Here is a 17,643-nt window from a genome sequence, read left to right as displayed (position 1 = left end):
AATAACACCTCTTTCTTTCTTTCTCTCTCTCTCTTTTTGGCCTTGAGGAGTGCTGGTAGAGAGGCGCACCCCTGCTAAGGGATTACGTTTCCCAGTCTGTCTCAGAGATTCCTGTCTACATTTCCCTTCCATGGAGGGCTCAGTCGCCCTCGGGCTGTTTCCCACCAGTTTCCACTCTTCTCTAGATACAGCATACAGAACTCCTGACAGCTGACAGACTCCCCATTGAGCCCTACTCCTTCATGTAGGAAAAGGGAAAAAAAGTGAAGAAAACTTGTCTTGAAAGCCTGTAGACTTTCATACCACAAGGAATGTGTTGACCATATGCATCTTAAACCAGATGAACAATGTTTGTCCAGCCCTTCAACTCCCCAGTATGCAGCCATACATATCTGTTCTATGTTGTAAAGTAAAAACTCAAAACCAGATTTCCTAGAATTTTCTACTAATCTTTCGCTGAAATGGGGATAGACAATCCCTTACATGTTACATTATCCCTTACACGTTAAATTATATTCTTCATTATGGCATAGTTTATATGCAGGAGACATTGATTTTCACAGTGAATTCCTTCAAAATTTTTTGGCCTTTATATGGGGGTGTAGCTACTTAGTTATAATTCTTATAGGAAAGTTCACCAGTGAATTGCTAGAGTCACAAGACAGACTTTCATCATTCTGTTTCAGTTCCCAATAATATGGAGATGATGTGTTTAAGTTTATGTTTCCTTTGCAGCAGGAATTTCCTACAGAATATCCCAATGTTTGTTCCCCTGTATGTTCTCTATACCTGACGGCAGGCGTACTTGTTTCTTAAAACCTGAATGTCAAGGTACTTAACAGAACTTTCAAAGCTTTCTCTACAGATAGCTTCCACGGAGAGGATCTGATTCCTTGTGGGCCTCGTGCCTACTGCCTGTAGTTGAGTGAACCTGAGAAAAACATCTGGCCTAATTTATCTTCAGGCGTAATTTAATAACGCTGAATGGTGACCTCTGGGAAAAATCTGAGTAAGACTTTATGTAAGTGCTAATTTAGAGCTGGTTAATAGGTAACTCTTATGTGTATCTCTTTCAAAGAGAGAGATATTTTGATCACATCAGAGTTAATCTTTTTTCTTCAGTCTGACATCTAAACATGACATTATAGTATAATGAGCTCTCAGCCTGGTTGTATGCAGAACTCAACTGGTAAAATCCGGATTGAGGAAGGCTAGAAAGCAAGAGGGACTATCTGATTTCATAAAGAATCTTTTGTGGGCAAAAATAAGCTTTAGTATTCGATTGCCTCCTTAAAGAGACTCAGCCCATGTTTCATATCAATAAATATTGGCTGATTGAAACCAGTTCTGTTTGCTTTGTGCCCTGATAAATATGGCCTTCATTCTTCTAGCACATAGTTTAAGAAACAGGATGGAAAAGGAGGTAGATGGAGAGGGTTGGAAAACTTGGCTAATATTGAGTTGGATAGTAAATAAAGTAGAATATAAAGTATCTATTTAGCATAAATTTTGATGCAGATACTTTATATCATAATTACTTGAGTATAGTAAATCTGATGGGAGATCTTTGATTTGGTTTTTAGTATAAACAGTTATGGTAGAGTTTTATCCATGACTCCAATTGAAAACAGGGAAGCACGTATCACATAAGCCTTTTGGCCTGTAGAAGGCCTCTAGGTCATAATGCAAAAATCTTAGAACACCTGCTTCATATTTTTAAAATGTTGGCCCTCTTTTTGAAGCCTGGGATTCAGAGATTCTTTCAGCTATTACTCATCTAAGTTGAGTTCTAGGTAGACCTCTTACTGCTAGAATTATTTATAGCTTTGCCTGGTCAGTTCCTAATTTTATACAGTTGTTTAATTTTTTAACTATTGTCTCTGAATGGATCAAAGTGCATATTTGATAAAGGGCTAATAGTCTGCATTCACAAATTTTATTACATTGAAAATTTAGGTTGCCAATGATGAAGTAAGTTTTAGCAATAGCTGCTCTTCTGTTCATCCTCTAAAGGAATCAAAAATTAACATCAGACTCAGAAACATCATATATTTTGTACTTTAAAAAATATTCTATGAAAGGAACCAATTAAAGTCTTAATAGTATAACAAACACATTGCTCATTAGCATTTGGTCATGAGCAATGACTAAAACCCAACTCTAACCAATATGGTTAGAAGGAGAATTTGTTGGAAGACTTGTATAAACATAAACCAGTATAGGAGAATAAAGGTCCTCATTAACACCTGGAAAGAAGGAATGACTGTGTCCAGGACTCTCTTGTCTCTGTTTTTCTCTGTACAGAAGCCTTCTTTTCTGAGCCTGGCTTCTTCCACATGGCTAGGAACATGGCTTTCAGCAAATCTCAGCATCTCGTCCGTCACCTGGGGTTATTACCAGAAAGCAACTGAGATTTGTTTTCTTTAGTTTTAGGCTAATATATCTGGGGAAGATCAATGATTGGCCCTCCTTGTGTACTTCCCCTCCCACCCCCATCCTATCACCCCATCATTAGCAGGTAACTCTTCAGTATCTACAGGAATATGACAACTGCCATTAAATCAAAGTGGGAAAGGGCATTTTTCAGAAAAGAATAAGGAGTTGTGCACAGAAAACAATAAATTGTGTACATCAGTCCTTGTCATTTATTCATCTCGTTTTCCTTCATTAAGCAAGTTTTTATTAAGCACCTACCATATGCCAGTTACTGGAAATAAAGCAGTGACCAAAAAGAAAAAAAAAATACCGTGATAATTTTCACTACTTCCATAGAATCTGAATTATAATACCACCGCTGGAAATAGGGTAGGCAAGGGTCATTTCTAGGTAGACTAGCATTTTGAATGAATATGAAAGAAGACAAATGGTTTAGTCTCCTTCCTTTTATTTGAAATCCATTTCTAAGTCAATTAGATGTTTGCCACCCTCCCTCCCCAGTTGTGGTAAACCAGAGGACAAGTGTCTCCAGAGATGGTGATGACTTGTTTTATTGTATTTCGTTTTGGTGTATGTGTGTACTTGGTAAATATTTGTTGAATCAATGAGTTATTGAGGAGATAATGCTGTTGTCTAACTATAGTTAGGAGAAAAGGGTTACTATTAACTGTGGCAAAGCAAACATCATTGTCTTTGTCATTCTTCAACATTCAAGTGGTCAGAATCAAATAATTCCATATAACAAAGTCATTTTCTACACTTATCTCAAGATATATTTTGCAACTAATTCCTTCTGGCAGCTCCATCTGGATGCTGTGTCATTTCAGACTAGTCTGTGAGAATAACACTGAAGAATTTTCCTGACTCAGGTTGAATGATGAGTCATGTTCGTTTTCAGAAAAATTTAGTACACCTGTATTTTATTTTTTCCGCTATGCCTTACAGTATAAGGCATATAACTGTTTCTGTTGTTTGAATACTCATTTTTCTTTTGGAACAAATTTTTAAATTAGTTATTAAATAATATGTAATTTATATAATATATACATAAATTATACCATATAGAGATTGTGTTCATGTACAATTTAAAGATTATGAAGATATTTTGCACTGCTAAATACAAAAATATAAAAAAAGGTATCAAATTTCCTCCTTCAGCTTTTGCTTTCTACTACTCTCCAGGGTAACAGTTGTTAACTGTTTAAATGTTTTTATGTGATATGAATGTGTATGTGGGGGTTTGTGTGTGTGTATATGTGTACACCACATACACTTGAATATCTCTCTATACATATTGTTCTTCAACTTGCTTACTTTTACTCATTACTTCCTCAGGGACATCCTTCCATGTCAGTACATATTCTCTTTGTAATGGCAGTACCTTATTTTAAGGGGTGTATTTGCCTTCATTTATTTAACCATCTCCCTGTTAGACTATGTCTTTTTAACAAGAAAATTTGAATAATGCTTTGTTGAATATGCAGGATGGGCTGTGAATTTCTGTAAGAAAAATACCTAAAGATGGACCAGGTTCAGCAAATGGGACCCCCCTACCTTTTACATTTTAGTACTTCTGTTAAATTACCCTCCAAGTAAGTTTGCACCATTTGCTACAAGGTAGTATATTGTGAGGGTGGAAGACTTGGAGTCCACATCCATGAGTTTGAATCCTGGCTCTGATTCTCACTTGGGAATAGTCTGGTATAAGTGAATTAATATATCTGTGTCTCAGTTTTCTTGTCTACAAAAAAATAATACCTACCTTAATAGGTGATTTTGAGAATTAAATATGTTAACATAAGTCAAGTTCTTATAAAAGTGCCTAGCCTATTCCTATTGCAAAATGCTGTCTAGCATTATGTAAGTACTACCTGCTGTTATTAACACAAGCACCTTGTAAGGATTCCCAAGATATGGAAATTTGGAGTCTCAAACGATTGCTGCTTTTGAAAGTTATTCTGAGGAGAATGCTGGCTTTGACTGCAGATTTCTATGTAGATAGGTGTTTTGTCTCCCATATGTGGACAAAAATACATGTTAACCTCCTTAATTGTCATAATATTGTATTAATTCTGCCATCTGCAGGTCTAGTTTTCAGTGACTTTATCTATCTATAGTAGTAAAATATAAATATAAACTCCAAGTTTTTAGAGTAGCTAATCTTAATTCAATCAAGTTTGAGCTTGGGAAGACTATCTACTTGGATTATTTCATCTAATTATTCTCAATTATATTTTTATGTTATATTTAGATTTTTATGAGCGATTCTACAGCAAAATTTATACATGTTCTGTGCTTGCTGTTTCTGGAACTCTCATTGAAGATCTTATCCATTACCACCCAGTTCCTATATATGAATTCCCATATGAGACAATTCTATTAATTTAGAAGTAGGAAAACCTTTATCTGCTCTGACAAACTAATGTTTCTTTCATTCAGTTAATGAGAATTAACTGACTACCGGACAGCCGTTGTGGCTCTACATTTTAGCTGCCACGAAATTAGTACAGTGTTCTAGATCAGAGTCGCAGCGTCTTTATCGTTGGGCATGATTTCTCATTTTTGAAAGAATTCATTGTATTTTCTCCTTTAAATTACTGCAGAATTTTTTTTTTAAGATTTTATTTTTTTCCTTTTTCTCCCCAAAGCCCCCTGGTACATAGTTGTATATTCTTCGTTGTGGGTCCTTCTGGTTGTGGCATGTGGGACGCTGCCTCAGCGTGGTTTGATGAGTAGTGCCATGTCCGCACCCAGGATTCGAACCAAGGAAACACTGGGCCGCCTGCAGCGGAGCTCGAGAACTTAACCACTTGGCCACGGGGCCAGCCCCGACTGCAGAATTGTTTTAAGAAGGTGTGATAAGGAAAATAACATAGACGTTATATCCACTGTGTTTTAGGTAGGATAGGAAATGATGAAACATGAGCTCCAGGACGATACACTGAAAGAGTCTGCACATACGATCAGGAGTGCTGCTGCTGATCGTGGGGAAAATCATGGAGAGCAGAGAGTGATTGTCGTGGAATTGAACCACCTGGGTTCAAATCTCGGCTCCACCACTTTGTAGCTGTGTGACTTTGGGAGAGTTAAATTAACTCCTCTGTTACCTCATCTGTTATCTATAAGATGAGGGCTATAATAGTCCCTATAAAATAAAATGGTTGTGATGAGGATTAAGTGAGCATGTATGCATCATGTTAGAATAATGCTTGATGCAGAGTAACTTCTGTGTAAATATTTGCTATTGTTATGATTATAAAAAGAAGGAAAAAGAAAATTTTTGAAACCACTGACCATTGAGCTTTATTTCAACTCTCAGTGAAATTCTAGAATGTATTATTAAACAAATGACCGTGAGCACTTAGAAATGGAAGTAGTGATTCCTGGAAGGCATTATGGATTCTCTAAGTTAATTCATGTCGAACTAAATTAATTTATTTTTGATAGGATTATTAGGCTAATACATCAGGAGGATTCCTCTGTTGGAGCCAAATTTCAGCCGGTCATCTGACATAGTCTATTGTGAAACTCTTAAACGTGATGGACAAATGTGAACGGGGTGATAGTATAATTAAATGAATTTGTAGCAGATTGAATGTCTATAGACAAAGTATATTGATTGGCTAATCAGTATCACTCTGAAAGGAGATGCCAGGGGCAGCCACAACTGTTTGTTGCTTTGTTTTCCATTGTTCAGCTTTGTCATGAATAACTGGGAGGAATACATCAAAGTCATGCTTGTCAAATGTGTGAATATCACAAAATAAAAAGGGAAACTGAACAGTTGGACAAGAGAATAATGATTCCAAAAGGACTTTATATGCTTGACCAACAACATGCAACTCAAAAGATGAAACTTAGATAAGTATTTCTCAAATTTGTGGATGCCGCAAAGTTTAGCTGTTAACCCTGCATAATCAGATATTTGGGAATAATAAGATTTTGGAGGCTGCAAAAATATATTGAAACAAACACTAGTGCATTAAGCAAAGACACATTTGTGTTTCACAAGTTTGGGAAATACACTACAGAATTATGCATGTGATTTCAGAAGCAAATGTTCAGAGAAAGACCTGGAAGTTTTAGTTGATTGACAATATGAGGACTGCTAAAAAGAGAAGGTGTCATATTACATTGTATTAAAGTAATTATAGGAGTTAGATAAAAGGGAAGTAATAGTTTCACTATATTACATTTTGATCAAACTATATTTAGAATATTTATCAATGATATTTAGCTAACATTTCAATTAGTATAGTTCTTAAAGATGTGCTGTATTTTAAAAGAGACATTGGCAAACTCAAGAATATTCAAAGAAAGGTGGTTTGGAAGGTAGAGTCTGTAAGCTATTTTATGTGAGGATTGTTGGAAGAAACTGAGGATTCGTTAACCTGGAAATAAAGGGAGACTGGGCCTCAAGTTGTTTTTTCTATCAGGTGGCAATATATCACATGAATAACTTACTGGACCCCATTTAGTAAATTCATATAAAACAATTCCCTTATTTAAGCTTATGTGTTAGGAATGTGCTTGTAATTTCTTACTAAATAATTCTCACATTCAAAGGCAAAAACAGGTAGTAGAAGAAGTGATGGGAAGCAGAACTTTTACTTGATGCACAGAAAAAAACTTTCTAATAATTAGTAGGTTCTGAATAAATTGACTACAAATTTCTATAATAGAAGGATTTCTTTCTTTCCTTTTGGTGAGGAAGATTGGCTCTGAGCCAACACCTGTTGCGAATCTCCTCTTTTTGCTTGAGGAAAATTGTCCCTGAACTAACATCTATGCCGATCTTACTCTATTTTGTATGTGGGATGCCACCACAGCAGTGGTGTAGGTCTGCACTCGGGATCTGAACCTGTGAATCCCAGGCTCCTGAAGTGGAGTGCACCGAACTTAACCACTACAGCACCAGGCTGGCCCTGGGATTTCTTTTTCATTAAAGAGGTGTTTCACTTTTTGAAACAGGTTTCAGATATATCATCATTTAAATAATTATTAATATTTTTCTTTAACGTTTTTTAGAAATTGTAGAAATTTTGGGTGTCTCTTGCTGTCTTCTTTCTGTGTAAAAAGAGAATGTCAGCTGTTTTAAAAGATTAGAAACTGACTGAGGTAGAGAAAAGTTGCCAAAATCCTACAGTAAATGAGAATTTACCTCTCAATTGTGTAGAATTTCACTGGCGCATTCAGGTAATGATCACTCTCTGAACTATTCGAGGCCTCAGAGAGCCATTTCTCTACTCTCAGCTGTGCTCAGGTGTTATGAAGCTGAGCAACTAAAATAGTTTTGCTGTAAGACAGAATTTCCTTCTGATGGATATTCTGTGATACTGTATATCATAGCTTCTTGAAAGTTTGTCTTTAATTATGTATTGTTGGAAGTAAGTTGTTACTGCTGCTATTCTCTATTTTTACTTGATTTGTAACACAAGTATCACAGAATAATTTGTCCCTGTAGTGTGCTATTCTTCCTAGGTAACAGGAGCAGTATCTAAAAGAGTGCTATAATGTGTAATCCCTCTTGTTAAATACAGGGAGAAAGGCTGTTGGGTCATGAAACTCCACAAAGCTTGGTGCGGGTTTACCTGTGAACCTATGGTGGAATAAGTTTGGCAGTGTCCGGCGATGAGAGATGGCAACATGTCACTAACCTGAGTTATAGAAACTCTGGTGCAGTTTATGCAGGAAATCTCAAAGAGAGACTGCATCTAATGTCCATCATTTTTTTATAGCTTTCTTCTTTGTATTGAAAAGATTCATGTTTCCAGGCTGTGCTCATGTTGGGGCTTCCCCCGCCCCATCAGTGGTATTAGCTAATGTTTAATAACATACTGCTGCGGGCAGTCATTTGGCACGTTGGAATCGTAAGTGCTTTACATTCATTATCTCATTGAGCCCTCACAGAATTTTTATAAGTGAGGAAATGAAGAAACTGAGATTCAGGGAGCTTAACTATCCTGTCTAAGATCAGATAGCTACTGAGCAGGGGTTCCTGGGTCATCTGACTCCAAAGCTCATAACCCTCGTTATTATTCTATAAAAATTCCTAATAGAGCGCGGCTCAAAACATCTCCCAGAATCAACTTGGTCTTTATCGAAGCCTACTTAGGAAATGCTACAATCTGGGAATACAGACGTGAATGAGGACCAAGGCCCTCGATCTCAAGAAGCTTGCGGTGTAGCTGGAGGAATATAATTAAACAGATAATGCGAATTAGTGACAGTTTTGACTGGGGCCATCAAGGGAAAGTACAGTTTACACCTTTTTCTGAGAGTTCAGGGAAATATCTGATTGTTCTTAAGTGTGAAATTGCTGAAGTGGGGATTATGAGGTGGATATTGTGTATAATATGTTGACTGTAGGCACTCTGTTTCTGTAAAACTCCTGTGCGTGAGGAGAAGCAGTTTAATTTAGTGGAACGAGCCAACTTCAGTGTCTGATGCTCTAGGACCCATCACTTACCAGCTCCCAGCTTCGAGAGCACTTGATCTTTTTGGAGGCTGCTTTTTTCCTAGGTGAAGTAGGCCTGATTCTCAAGGCTGTTATAAGAGAATTTCTGTCTCTTTTAAGTCATAATTTCACAAAGACTACTACAGCATATAATTTCCCGTAAAACGCATGCAAGTAGAAGAGAAAAATTGTAAGTATCCTCTTTAAAGCCTTAGCTAGTAAGCACATATGTTAGGAGCAGAGAACAACCTAATTGAGCTGCAGATATTGGGCAGCTGGTGAGGTGCTGTCACTTTTTATGCGATTTATTTCCTCCTCTGACAACTACGGGTGTTCCAAATTCGTGTTTCTTCAAGATGACATGAACCTTTGAGGTTTCTCAAGAATAGTGGAAATAGGGAATGTTAAATATATGAGTTCTGGAGTCTATTGTAATATATGTAAAGCCCCTGGAGACTTAGCACAAAGGAGTGGTCTAATGAGTAGTAGCGGCTCTGTTATATTTAAACACTGTCATCGTCAGTATCATCTTGTATACGAGTCCTGTCCTTCCACTTGGTTGTTTTCATGACCTGGGACCGATTACTTCAATTTTGTGCATCTCAGAGAAAGTTAATCCTGCCTCCTCTATGCATATCACTGAGTAGTTGTAAGGGTCAAATAAAATAATATATGTTGTGTGGAAGCAAATGAAATAATCTGTGTTGTGTAATTGTAATTGTAGAGAGCTATATAGTGGTTTATTGCTGTAATCCCCAAAACATCTGTCTAAGACATGAGACCTTAAACAGCTAAACATTTTAATGAACTGCCAGTATGGATTGAGGGAAGACACATTAATGATAGAAAACGGGAGACAGCCTGGTGTTTGATACTCGTTTAGAATTCCACAAATCTAAACATATATCATTGATGTGATATTAAGTTGTGGAAATCTTTTTATTTTGCAATCAAATAAGCAAGCTCAGAAAATTTTATTTCGGGCCTGAAGGACCAAAATTTTAACCATTTGATGAACAGTGGTCTAACGTGTTTATCTGGGATACTTGAATTGACTTTTCTGTTTGAGAGACACCCAGGGAATCTTGAGTAAGCCCTAAAATCTTTGAAACATTTCATTTATTAGATTAAAATGTTTGAACCTAAAACAGAAAAATACGTTCTTAGCATGGCCTGTGCCCTCGATGATTTGGTAAACCATCTCTCTCCTCTTAACTATCTCACTATCCTTTTTTTCAGGTTTTTTCCTCTCCCTCCTACTGGGACATGTAGAAGTCTAGGGGAGGAGGTTTCTGGGCTAAGTTTGTCTTGCCTCAAAGCTGCATGAATCCAGGCGTCTTTGAGATAGACTCTGATGTAGTCAGTCATATAAGTACAGATGAAATCCAGTGGTGTCTCTGCCCATTCCACACATCTGTTCGTGTCCTCTTATGCATTGCTAGGAAGGTAACTCGTTGTCTATGTGCTCTGCATCCCTAGCCATGGAAACTCCCCTTTTTGGAGAGCAGTGCTGAATTTGAAACCTCCTGGGGAGTACCAGTGCAGAACAAAGAAGATCGTTGAGAACTCAGAGGACTTTCGTGCTCAGAGAGTGAGAGAGGAGTCACAAATAGAGCTGTAGTACAGGGGAACAATTTGTTTTACAAAGAAAGAAAGGACATTTTATGTAAAGATTGAGCACTGTGACAGACTCTGATTTGTATAGAAGAGACAGTGATAGCTGGCCAGTGGTTTCTAATTACAGTCGCTGTTGGCAGTGCTAGCTTTAATAATTCCAACTACGGACATTCTTAGGGAAACTCACCCATTTTAGGGGCTCGGTTTTGAGGAAATAAATTATAGAGCAGCTCAGTTTTCAGCAAAAATTTTTTTTGAAAGGGGCTAGAAAAGATCAGTTTTAATCCAAAGTAAATAATGTGGGAAAGAGAAAACATAGAGCTATTGAAAAGGAGACACAATTCACATTATTTGTAGAAAATATGATTCTGTACTTCTATACTATGAGAACTATTAAGAATTCAACTAGCTGTTCATATAGATAATAATTATCACAATTCAATGGCTTTTATATGTATTAGCAATAAAATGTGAGAATATTATATGAAAAAGTATATTCATAGTTGTAACCAAAAATATAAAATAATAAAAAGCTTATTACAATTTATAAAATAAAACTTAAACACATGGAACAATATGTGTAAATTTCTTAAAAATTTAATTAGATGTCTCATTTAATTCCAATCTAAATTTCATCTGGAAATATAAAGAAATGAACAATTAAAAATTTAAGAAGGAGTAGTGAGAGCAGTGTCCTATCCAGATAGTGAAGTGTATTATAATATTACAGCAATTTAAAACAGTGTGATGCTGGCACAGCAATTGATTGAAAGATCAGGGGAACATAGCAGGACTCCTGGACCAGCCCCAAGGACAGTGGTTTGCAGTTGATTCCAGAGACCCTGAAAATTCCCAGAAGTGCCGTTAGCCATTAGAGTATGGTGGCTCTGAGCTCTCTCATCTCCACCTCAACAAGAACAACTCTGCTTTTGTGCATTTTACGTATTGAGTTCCCACATTTATATGTTAGTTTCACATGCAAAAGAATTTTTGTTGCCCTTACATTAATATATGGTAGAGGATGCCTCACTAATGATGACTGGCTTATGAAACAAATTATGTTGGGGAAACTTCGTAACAGGAGGTGGGGGCTAAAGCTTCACCTTGGTGGAAAAAGATAAATTCCAGATGATTAAAAATTAAAACCAGGTGCCAGCCCATGGTGGTTTAAGTTTGATGCCCTCTGCTTTGGCGGCCTGGGTTCCTGGGTTTGGATCCCAGGCACGGACCTACACAACTCATTAGCCATGCTGTGGTGGCGACCCACATACAAAATAGGGGAAGATCAGCACAGATGTTAGCTCAGGGACAGTCTTCCTCAGCAAAAAAATAAAAATAAAAAAAGTACTTGAAAGAAATATTTGTAGATATTTGTATATTCTCCAGACAAAAGTTTCTAAACATAAAGCAGTAGAAGTCACAAAGGAAAAATCTGATGGAGTTGTTCATGTGAAAACAAAACTTTGCACATCTCCCTAAAATATCCAGAAAATAAGCAACAAAAGGAATAAATATCTATTATTAATATGCAAGACAATATTATTCTTACTGTATAAAGAGCTTTTTACGCATTAAGAAAAACAGACATATCCCTAGTGTCATATCCTGTGTTATTAATTTGAAAAAATCTTTATCCTCATTAGTATTTACAGAAGTATAATTAAAATAACAATGAATTACCACTTATTTGACCTACTAAGTTGGCTAAACAGATAATGCTTGATACTGGCAAAGTTGTGATGAGAGGCAGGTTCCGTTCTGCTTCGCGAGAGTATAAATTGTTAAAATCTTTCTGGAAACAGTTGGCAGTGTATCAAGAAACATGACAGAGCTCACATACTTTGACTCAATAATAGTTGAAGAATGTTACATTTAATATAGTCTTTGGAAATTTATTTTTATTAATTGAATCTTTAAAACAACGTAAATGCCTATCCTCAGTGAAGGGTTATGATGCTCCTTTTGAAGAGGCAGTTACATGGAGAAAAGTAAGACAGCTAACAATATATATAAATACTTTATATAATTATAATTATCTTAAAAATAATATGTATGGATAGAAGACACTAGAAGGAAAACAAAAGTGGTTGATATTCTTGGTTGTAGGCTTGTGGGTGCATTTTGTTTTCTATAATGTGGATCTGAGTTTGCATTTTTCCAGGTTTTGCTATCAGAAAGCAAAATTATTTCAAATAATTATCATCCATGGAAAAGTTTAAAACTGGATTTCCTATTTTGTCACAATTACATGATTATGGCCCAAGCCAGTTTGAACCTGTTTTGATTATCTGCAATATTTATTGGCCCTATTTCTAGAAAAATCAGATTACGATAAATACTCTTAAAAATTGTGACTAATACTGCTCCCTTTCTTGCTGCATTGCGTCACTGGCCCCAGTTTCTAAAGAGGTAGGTATAAGCTGGAAAACAGTTGGAGGAATGTGTTACCTTCAAAATAAGTATTATGTAACCCTGAAACATGTTCCAGGACTAGTTGAATTTGAAAATATCAAGAAGGGTAATACAGAAGGTATAATTTTGCAGGACATGTGAAACTATAGCACTTCAGAGCTGAGAGACTGTTGGGGCAGTGGGCGGTTCCTCCGTCTAACATTTGGGCCTAGGAGCCTAGGATGCCATTTCACTCCGACTGTGGCTTCTTTCCTCCGTAATGTTTGGGTATGCCTGCCTGCGAGTCTGATTCGTGTCTCTGCCATGTGTCACATGATTTTGATGGTATCAATGTTTTGTTCTGTGAAGGTAATTTCTCCCTATCTTTTGTTCTATTAATGTTCACACAGCTAGTTCAGCGAAGCTTGTTCACACCCAGGAGCCTCTCCTTCTCTGTCTCCTTTCTCTGTCTTGCAGGAACTGAGGGTGGCTTCTGGTGTTTTGTGTGCCTTCATCATTTCTTCCTGCCTCTCAGCCACTTCATGATGTAATTCTTGGCACTTTTACTTCCTTTGTAGAGTAGGATGTGATGTCATAGAGAAGGGGACAGGGCTATCCAAATTCTCTCAATTGCTGGGAGGAGCTGCCCAGGTGTGCTGAGGGGCCTGTACTCAGGAAGAGAAACAGGGAATCCTCCACAGTGAGTAACCCCACTTTCAAGTGCACCCAAATTTCCCTTAAAACATTGCCCAGTACACTGGAGTTTCCTCTTCAGCCCTTTCTGGATATAATCAGTTTGCCTTTTGGACATTCCCAGTTCAGCTCAATTTTCCTCCTCTCTCTCCCTTCTCCCCTCTCTCCCTTTCTGCCACCCTGTGTCTCTCCCCGCCAGTTTTCCTCTTCCTTGCTTGCTTACTTGTGTATGTCTGTGTCTATTGACCTTCTGCCCATATCTTTTATGAGACCATTAGTGCCCCCAGCATTCCTGTCATTTGGGATGTTGCCCACCCTATATATAGTCCATGTGACCACAGCATCTCCTTTCAGTACTTCATAAGTATGCACTGTTCTACTTATAGTTCTTCTTATTTTAAAAATTGTCAGCTTTTTTGTTTTCATGTCTATTTCTTTCCCTCCTTTCTTTGTGATCTAATCCTTTCCCCTTTTCAGCTCTGTTATGTAGTTTCCTTCTTGCCTTTTTTTAACCAATGTTTTTACACTTTAGTCCTCTTCCCTATACAGCTGTGCCTGTTTCTTTTTTCCCCCTTTCCCAGTTTTCAGTGAAGCTCTCCAGTCTCCTCCTCTGTAAGGACGATTTTCCTTCTTTCCTATTGACATGCTTGTGGCCATACCCTCTTTCTAGTGTAGCTCGGATTTCTATATTCTTTAAAGAATTTACCAACTACAGTAGAGGACTGACCTGGACTTGGAAAAATGGAGAAAATTTTCTGGGAACTGGAAAGGGGAGAACAGGCAAGTGGCCCTAATGGTAAGGAGGGACAGGCTGTATACAACTCATTGGAGGACCTTGATGAACAGAACCTTTGCTGGTGGCCTCGTTGAAATCTGGCCATTGATAATAGTAGAGATGACAGAGCTATTTTGTGCAGATATAGGAGCCTTTTCAATTTTTAGGTTTTAGAATGACCCTGTTAGTTCTTATTAATTATGATCCTTCCAGTAAATAATCATAAATTAGAACTCTAGAATCTTTGTTTCATGGGGCCATGACTTGTGCAAGAGCTTCTGTACAGCGTCTTTAAGTAGGTGTCATCTACCCTTGGAGGCAGTCATTGTGAAGATGTGTGTAGACATGTTTCTTGTACCCAGAGGTGGTCCCTGTAGTCCAGGTTGGTGAGCATTCCTGTTTACTGCTTTCACTCCGTGTAGTTAAGTCCCTGGATAAATAAAGGAACTTGATTTCCAGGGCTGATGGTCTAATGCCTGTGGAAGTAATGATGTCCCATGTATTCCCCACTCTTGGCTTAAAAGAACTCCCTTCCACTCAAAAATAAGTAGGACAGAAGGGGAGAGAAAGAAAATGGGACTCAGTTTGTAAAACTGAGATGGGCTGAATGGGAAGAGGAAGGGGTTTACTTGAAATTAATTGGAAAAGGCAAAAGAAAGGAAACTGAGCTGAACTGGAAAACACACTGTAAGGAGTTACTTGGGTTTCTGGATGCTTCTTTCCATTTTGGCCATGAAGGATTATTTTTTCTCCTTTTTTTAATGCAAAAGAGGTTGATCAAAATATGAACCCACTGAGGTTACTTCTGATCAGCACTTAGTTCTTTGCTGTGGGTAGTATTCAGGCTCCATGTTTCCAAGGTCCTGGAAATTTAGGAGACATTTTAACAGCCTGAAAACATGTCTTTAACATTAAAATACTAGCAATTTTTAATAAAGGAAATTATATATATTTATTAACTTTTTTTTTAGGTTTCACATTTCTTTTTTTGGTGTGTATGCCTTTGTGACATTTTCTGAAGAATGGCCTTTATATGTTGTAGAAGTTGCCATAAATGTCCAGAAAAAAAATTACATTCTCATTTTGGACACCTGAGCTGTGTGATGAGAACTTATTTTGATATAACAGCCCCTTCCCCTTTAAAATTTTAAGGAAACATTGCATGATTCATACAATTTTCATTTTGTATGCTTCCATGCAATAATCTATGAATCTTATGTTTATTTTTATTTTTCAGGCACTAGAAAAACACCCCAACTCACCAATGACAGCGAAGCAGATATTGGAAGTCATTCAGAAAGAAGGATTAAAAGAAACAAGGTCAGTATTCATATTTATAACATTTCCTATTTTTATTGATTATTAATTGCCACTAATTGCAAAGCAATAGGTGTATCTAGATTTTGATGTTGTAGTTGATTGTGAATTAGGTAACTACTTGGAAATTCTTTTGTGACTGCCAAATATTTGGATGACCCAAAATTTCCTTGGAACTGCCTGTTGGCTTAATAAATTACCTTGAATCGATTGATATAGAACGTACTTTGTTAACAAAGAGCAGCACTATGTGAATTAGCCACTCGGAGTTACTCCTCCTACTCTTTCTTGTAAGAGGAGATTGTGTTTCTGAGAGTGAGTAGCAAAAGAGAATCACTTTTACAGGCTTAATAAATAGATCCCAGGATATAAAGATGAGCTCACTCTGATAAAATTTAAAGTGCCAATGAATGTGGTTGAAAATTTAGTCCTCTTATATTTAGAACTCCTCTACTTGGAGCATCATTAATCAGCTGTTGAGCCTTTTTTAAAAATAACAGTTTTATTGAGATGTGATTCATATACCGTAAAATTCACGCTTTGAAAGTATACAATTCAGTGGTTTTCAGTATAGAGTTGTGCAATCATCACCACTAATTTTAGGACACTTTCATTACCCTAGAATGAAATCCCATGTCCATTAGCAGCCACTCCCCATGTCCTACTCTCCCCAGCCCCTGAAACCACTAATTTACTTTTCGTGTCTGTGGATTTGCCTATTCTGAATATTTCAGATAAATGGAATTATACAGTATGTGTCCTTTTGTGACTGGCTTCTTTCACTTAGCATAATGTTTTCAAGGTCCATCCATGTTGCAGCATAAATCAGTACTTCATTCCTTTTTGTTGCCTAATAATATTTCATTGTATGGGTATACCACATTTTGTTTATCTATGATGATCCCTTATTTTTATTTCTTTATTAGTTTTATGGTTTTGGCTTTTGTCAGTAGTTTAGGGCCATATTGATGATATTACTCAAGGAGAGAAAAAGAAGTTTGCTACAGGATAAAATAACCATAGAGTTGTCATATGTGTATGTATCATCTGTGTTACATAGAGTGAATTTTTTTTGTGTGAAGTTGTCTACCTGCAAGCCATTGAGCACACAGCGGTTGAAAGTTGGTGACAATTCAACCTGCTGAGTTACCTTTCAAATGTTTTGATTGATACTGAAATAGAACTGCTGAGAGAAATGAATATCCTCCTGAGGCCAACTTTTGCTAAAAATCCGTATTACCTATAACTCCTGTAACTGTAAAGTGTGGGTGACAACGGCCTCTGGCTGTTTAAAATGCATCTTGTGCAAGTTCGATCCATGAACATCACAATTTTGTGGGGAATAGGACTCCTAGGCTCAGATTTCCATCTCTATTTTGGAGGCTTTTTCTGCCTGAGATAACGTAACTACACTGTGTTTGCAATAATTGTTTCCCCACAAAGTGGAGGCAACAGTAGGGAGAAAAGTTGCTGACAGAGCCTATCAGCTCTGTTAGAGATCTGTTCTTCTAAGCCAAATGTCAGTGTGAGGAGGTAGGGAACAAAATGGGGACACCTAGAAATTAATTTTCTCCTTGTTGCCCATCAAAAACCCTGAAAATATTTATGCCATTTAGAAAGCGCTGAAAATGTTTGTTCTACAGCCAAAAGAGAAGAAGGGGTAAAAATCTAAGGATATCAAGTCCTGTCGAATGTGGGCTTTGTGCCAGAGGAATCTGCCAACGCAGACATAAAAAGCATCTCCTATAAGCAGACATTTGAAATTTGTTCCTTATGATATTCTTCTCCACAGGAGTGACTACGCTGCTGTCAGTTGTTATGTACCTTGAGATATAAAATTCCTGTACCATGGCTCTGAACAGCATTTTAATTATACTTATTATTGTAAAAGCATTACTTCGTATATTTCAAAATGCTGGTCGTCCCAGAATGGTATATTAAAGGGTTTTAAGCAGAC

At 37.1% G+C, this 17,643-nt stretch overlaps 1 protein-coding gene across 1 annotated transcript in view; it reads left to right on the top strand.

Moving 5' to 3' along the window:
* ASXL3 (ASXL transcriptional regulator 3) overlaps positions 1–17,643 on the top strand; it is a 165,648-nt gene that overhangs the window by 15,824 nt on the left and 132,181 nt on the right. Inside the window, exon 2 of the mRNA XM_070513245.1 lies at positions 15,607–15,689. Coding sequence (XP_070369346.1) covers positions 15,607–15,689 — 83 coding nt within the window. The remainder of the gene's footprint in view (positions 1–15,606; positions 15,690–17,643) is intronic.

Source organism: Equus asinus, chromosome 7 (genome assembly GCF_041296235.1).
Source record: "Equus asinus isolate D_3611 breed Donkey chromosome 7, EquAss-T2T_v2, whole genome shotgun sequence".
In the NCBI taxonomy this organism is placed as follows: Eukaryota; Metazoa; Chordata; class Mammalia; order Perissodactyla; family Equidae; genus Equus; species Equus asinus.
Note: the sequence above shows the minus strand (reverse complement) of the source record. Positions and strands in the feature narration are given on the sequence as shown.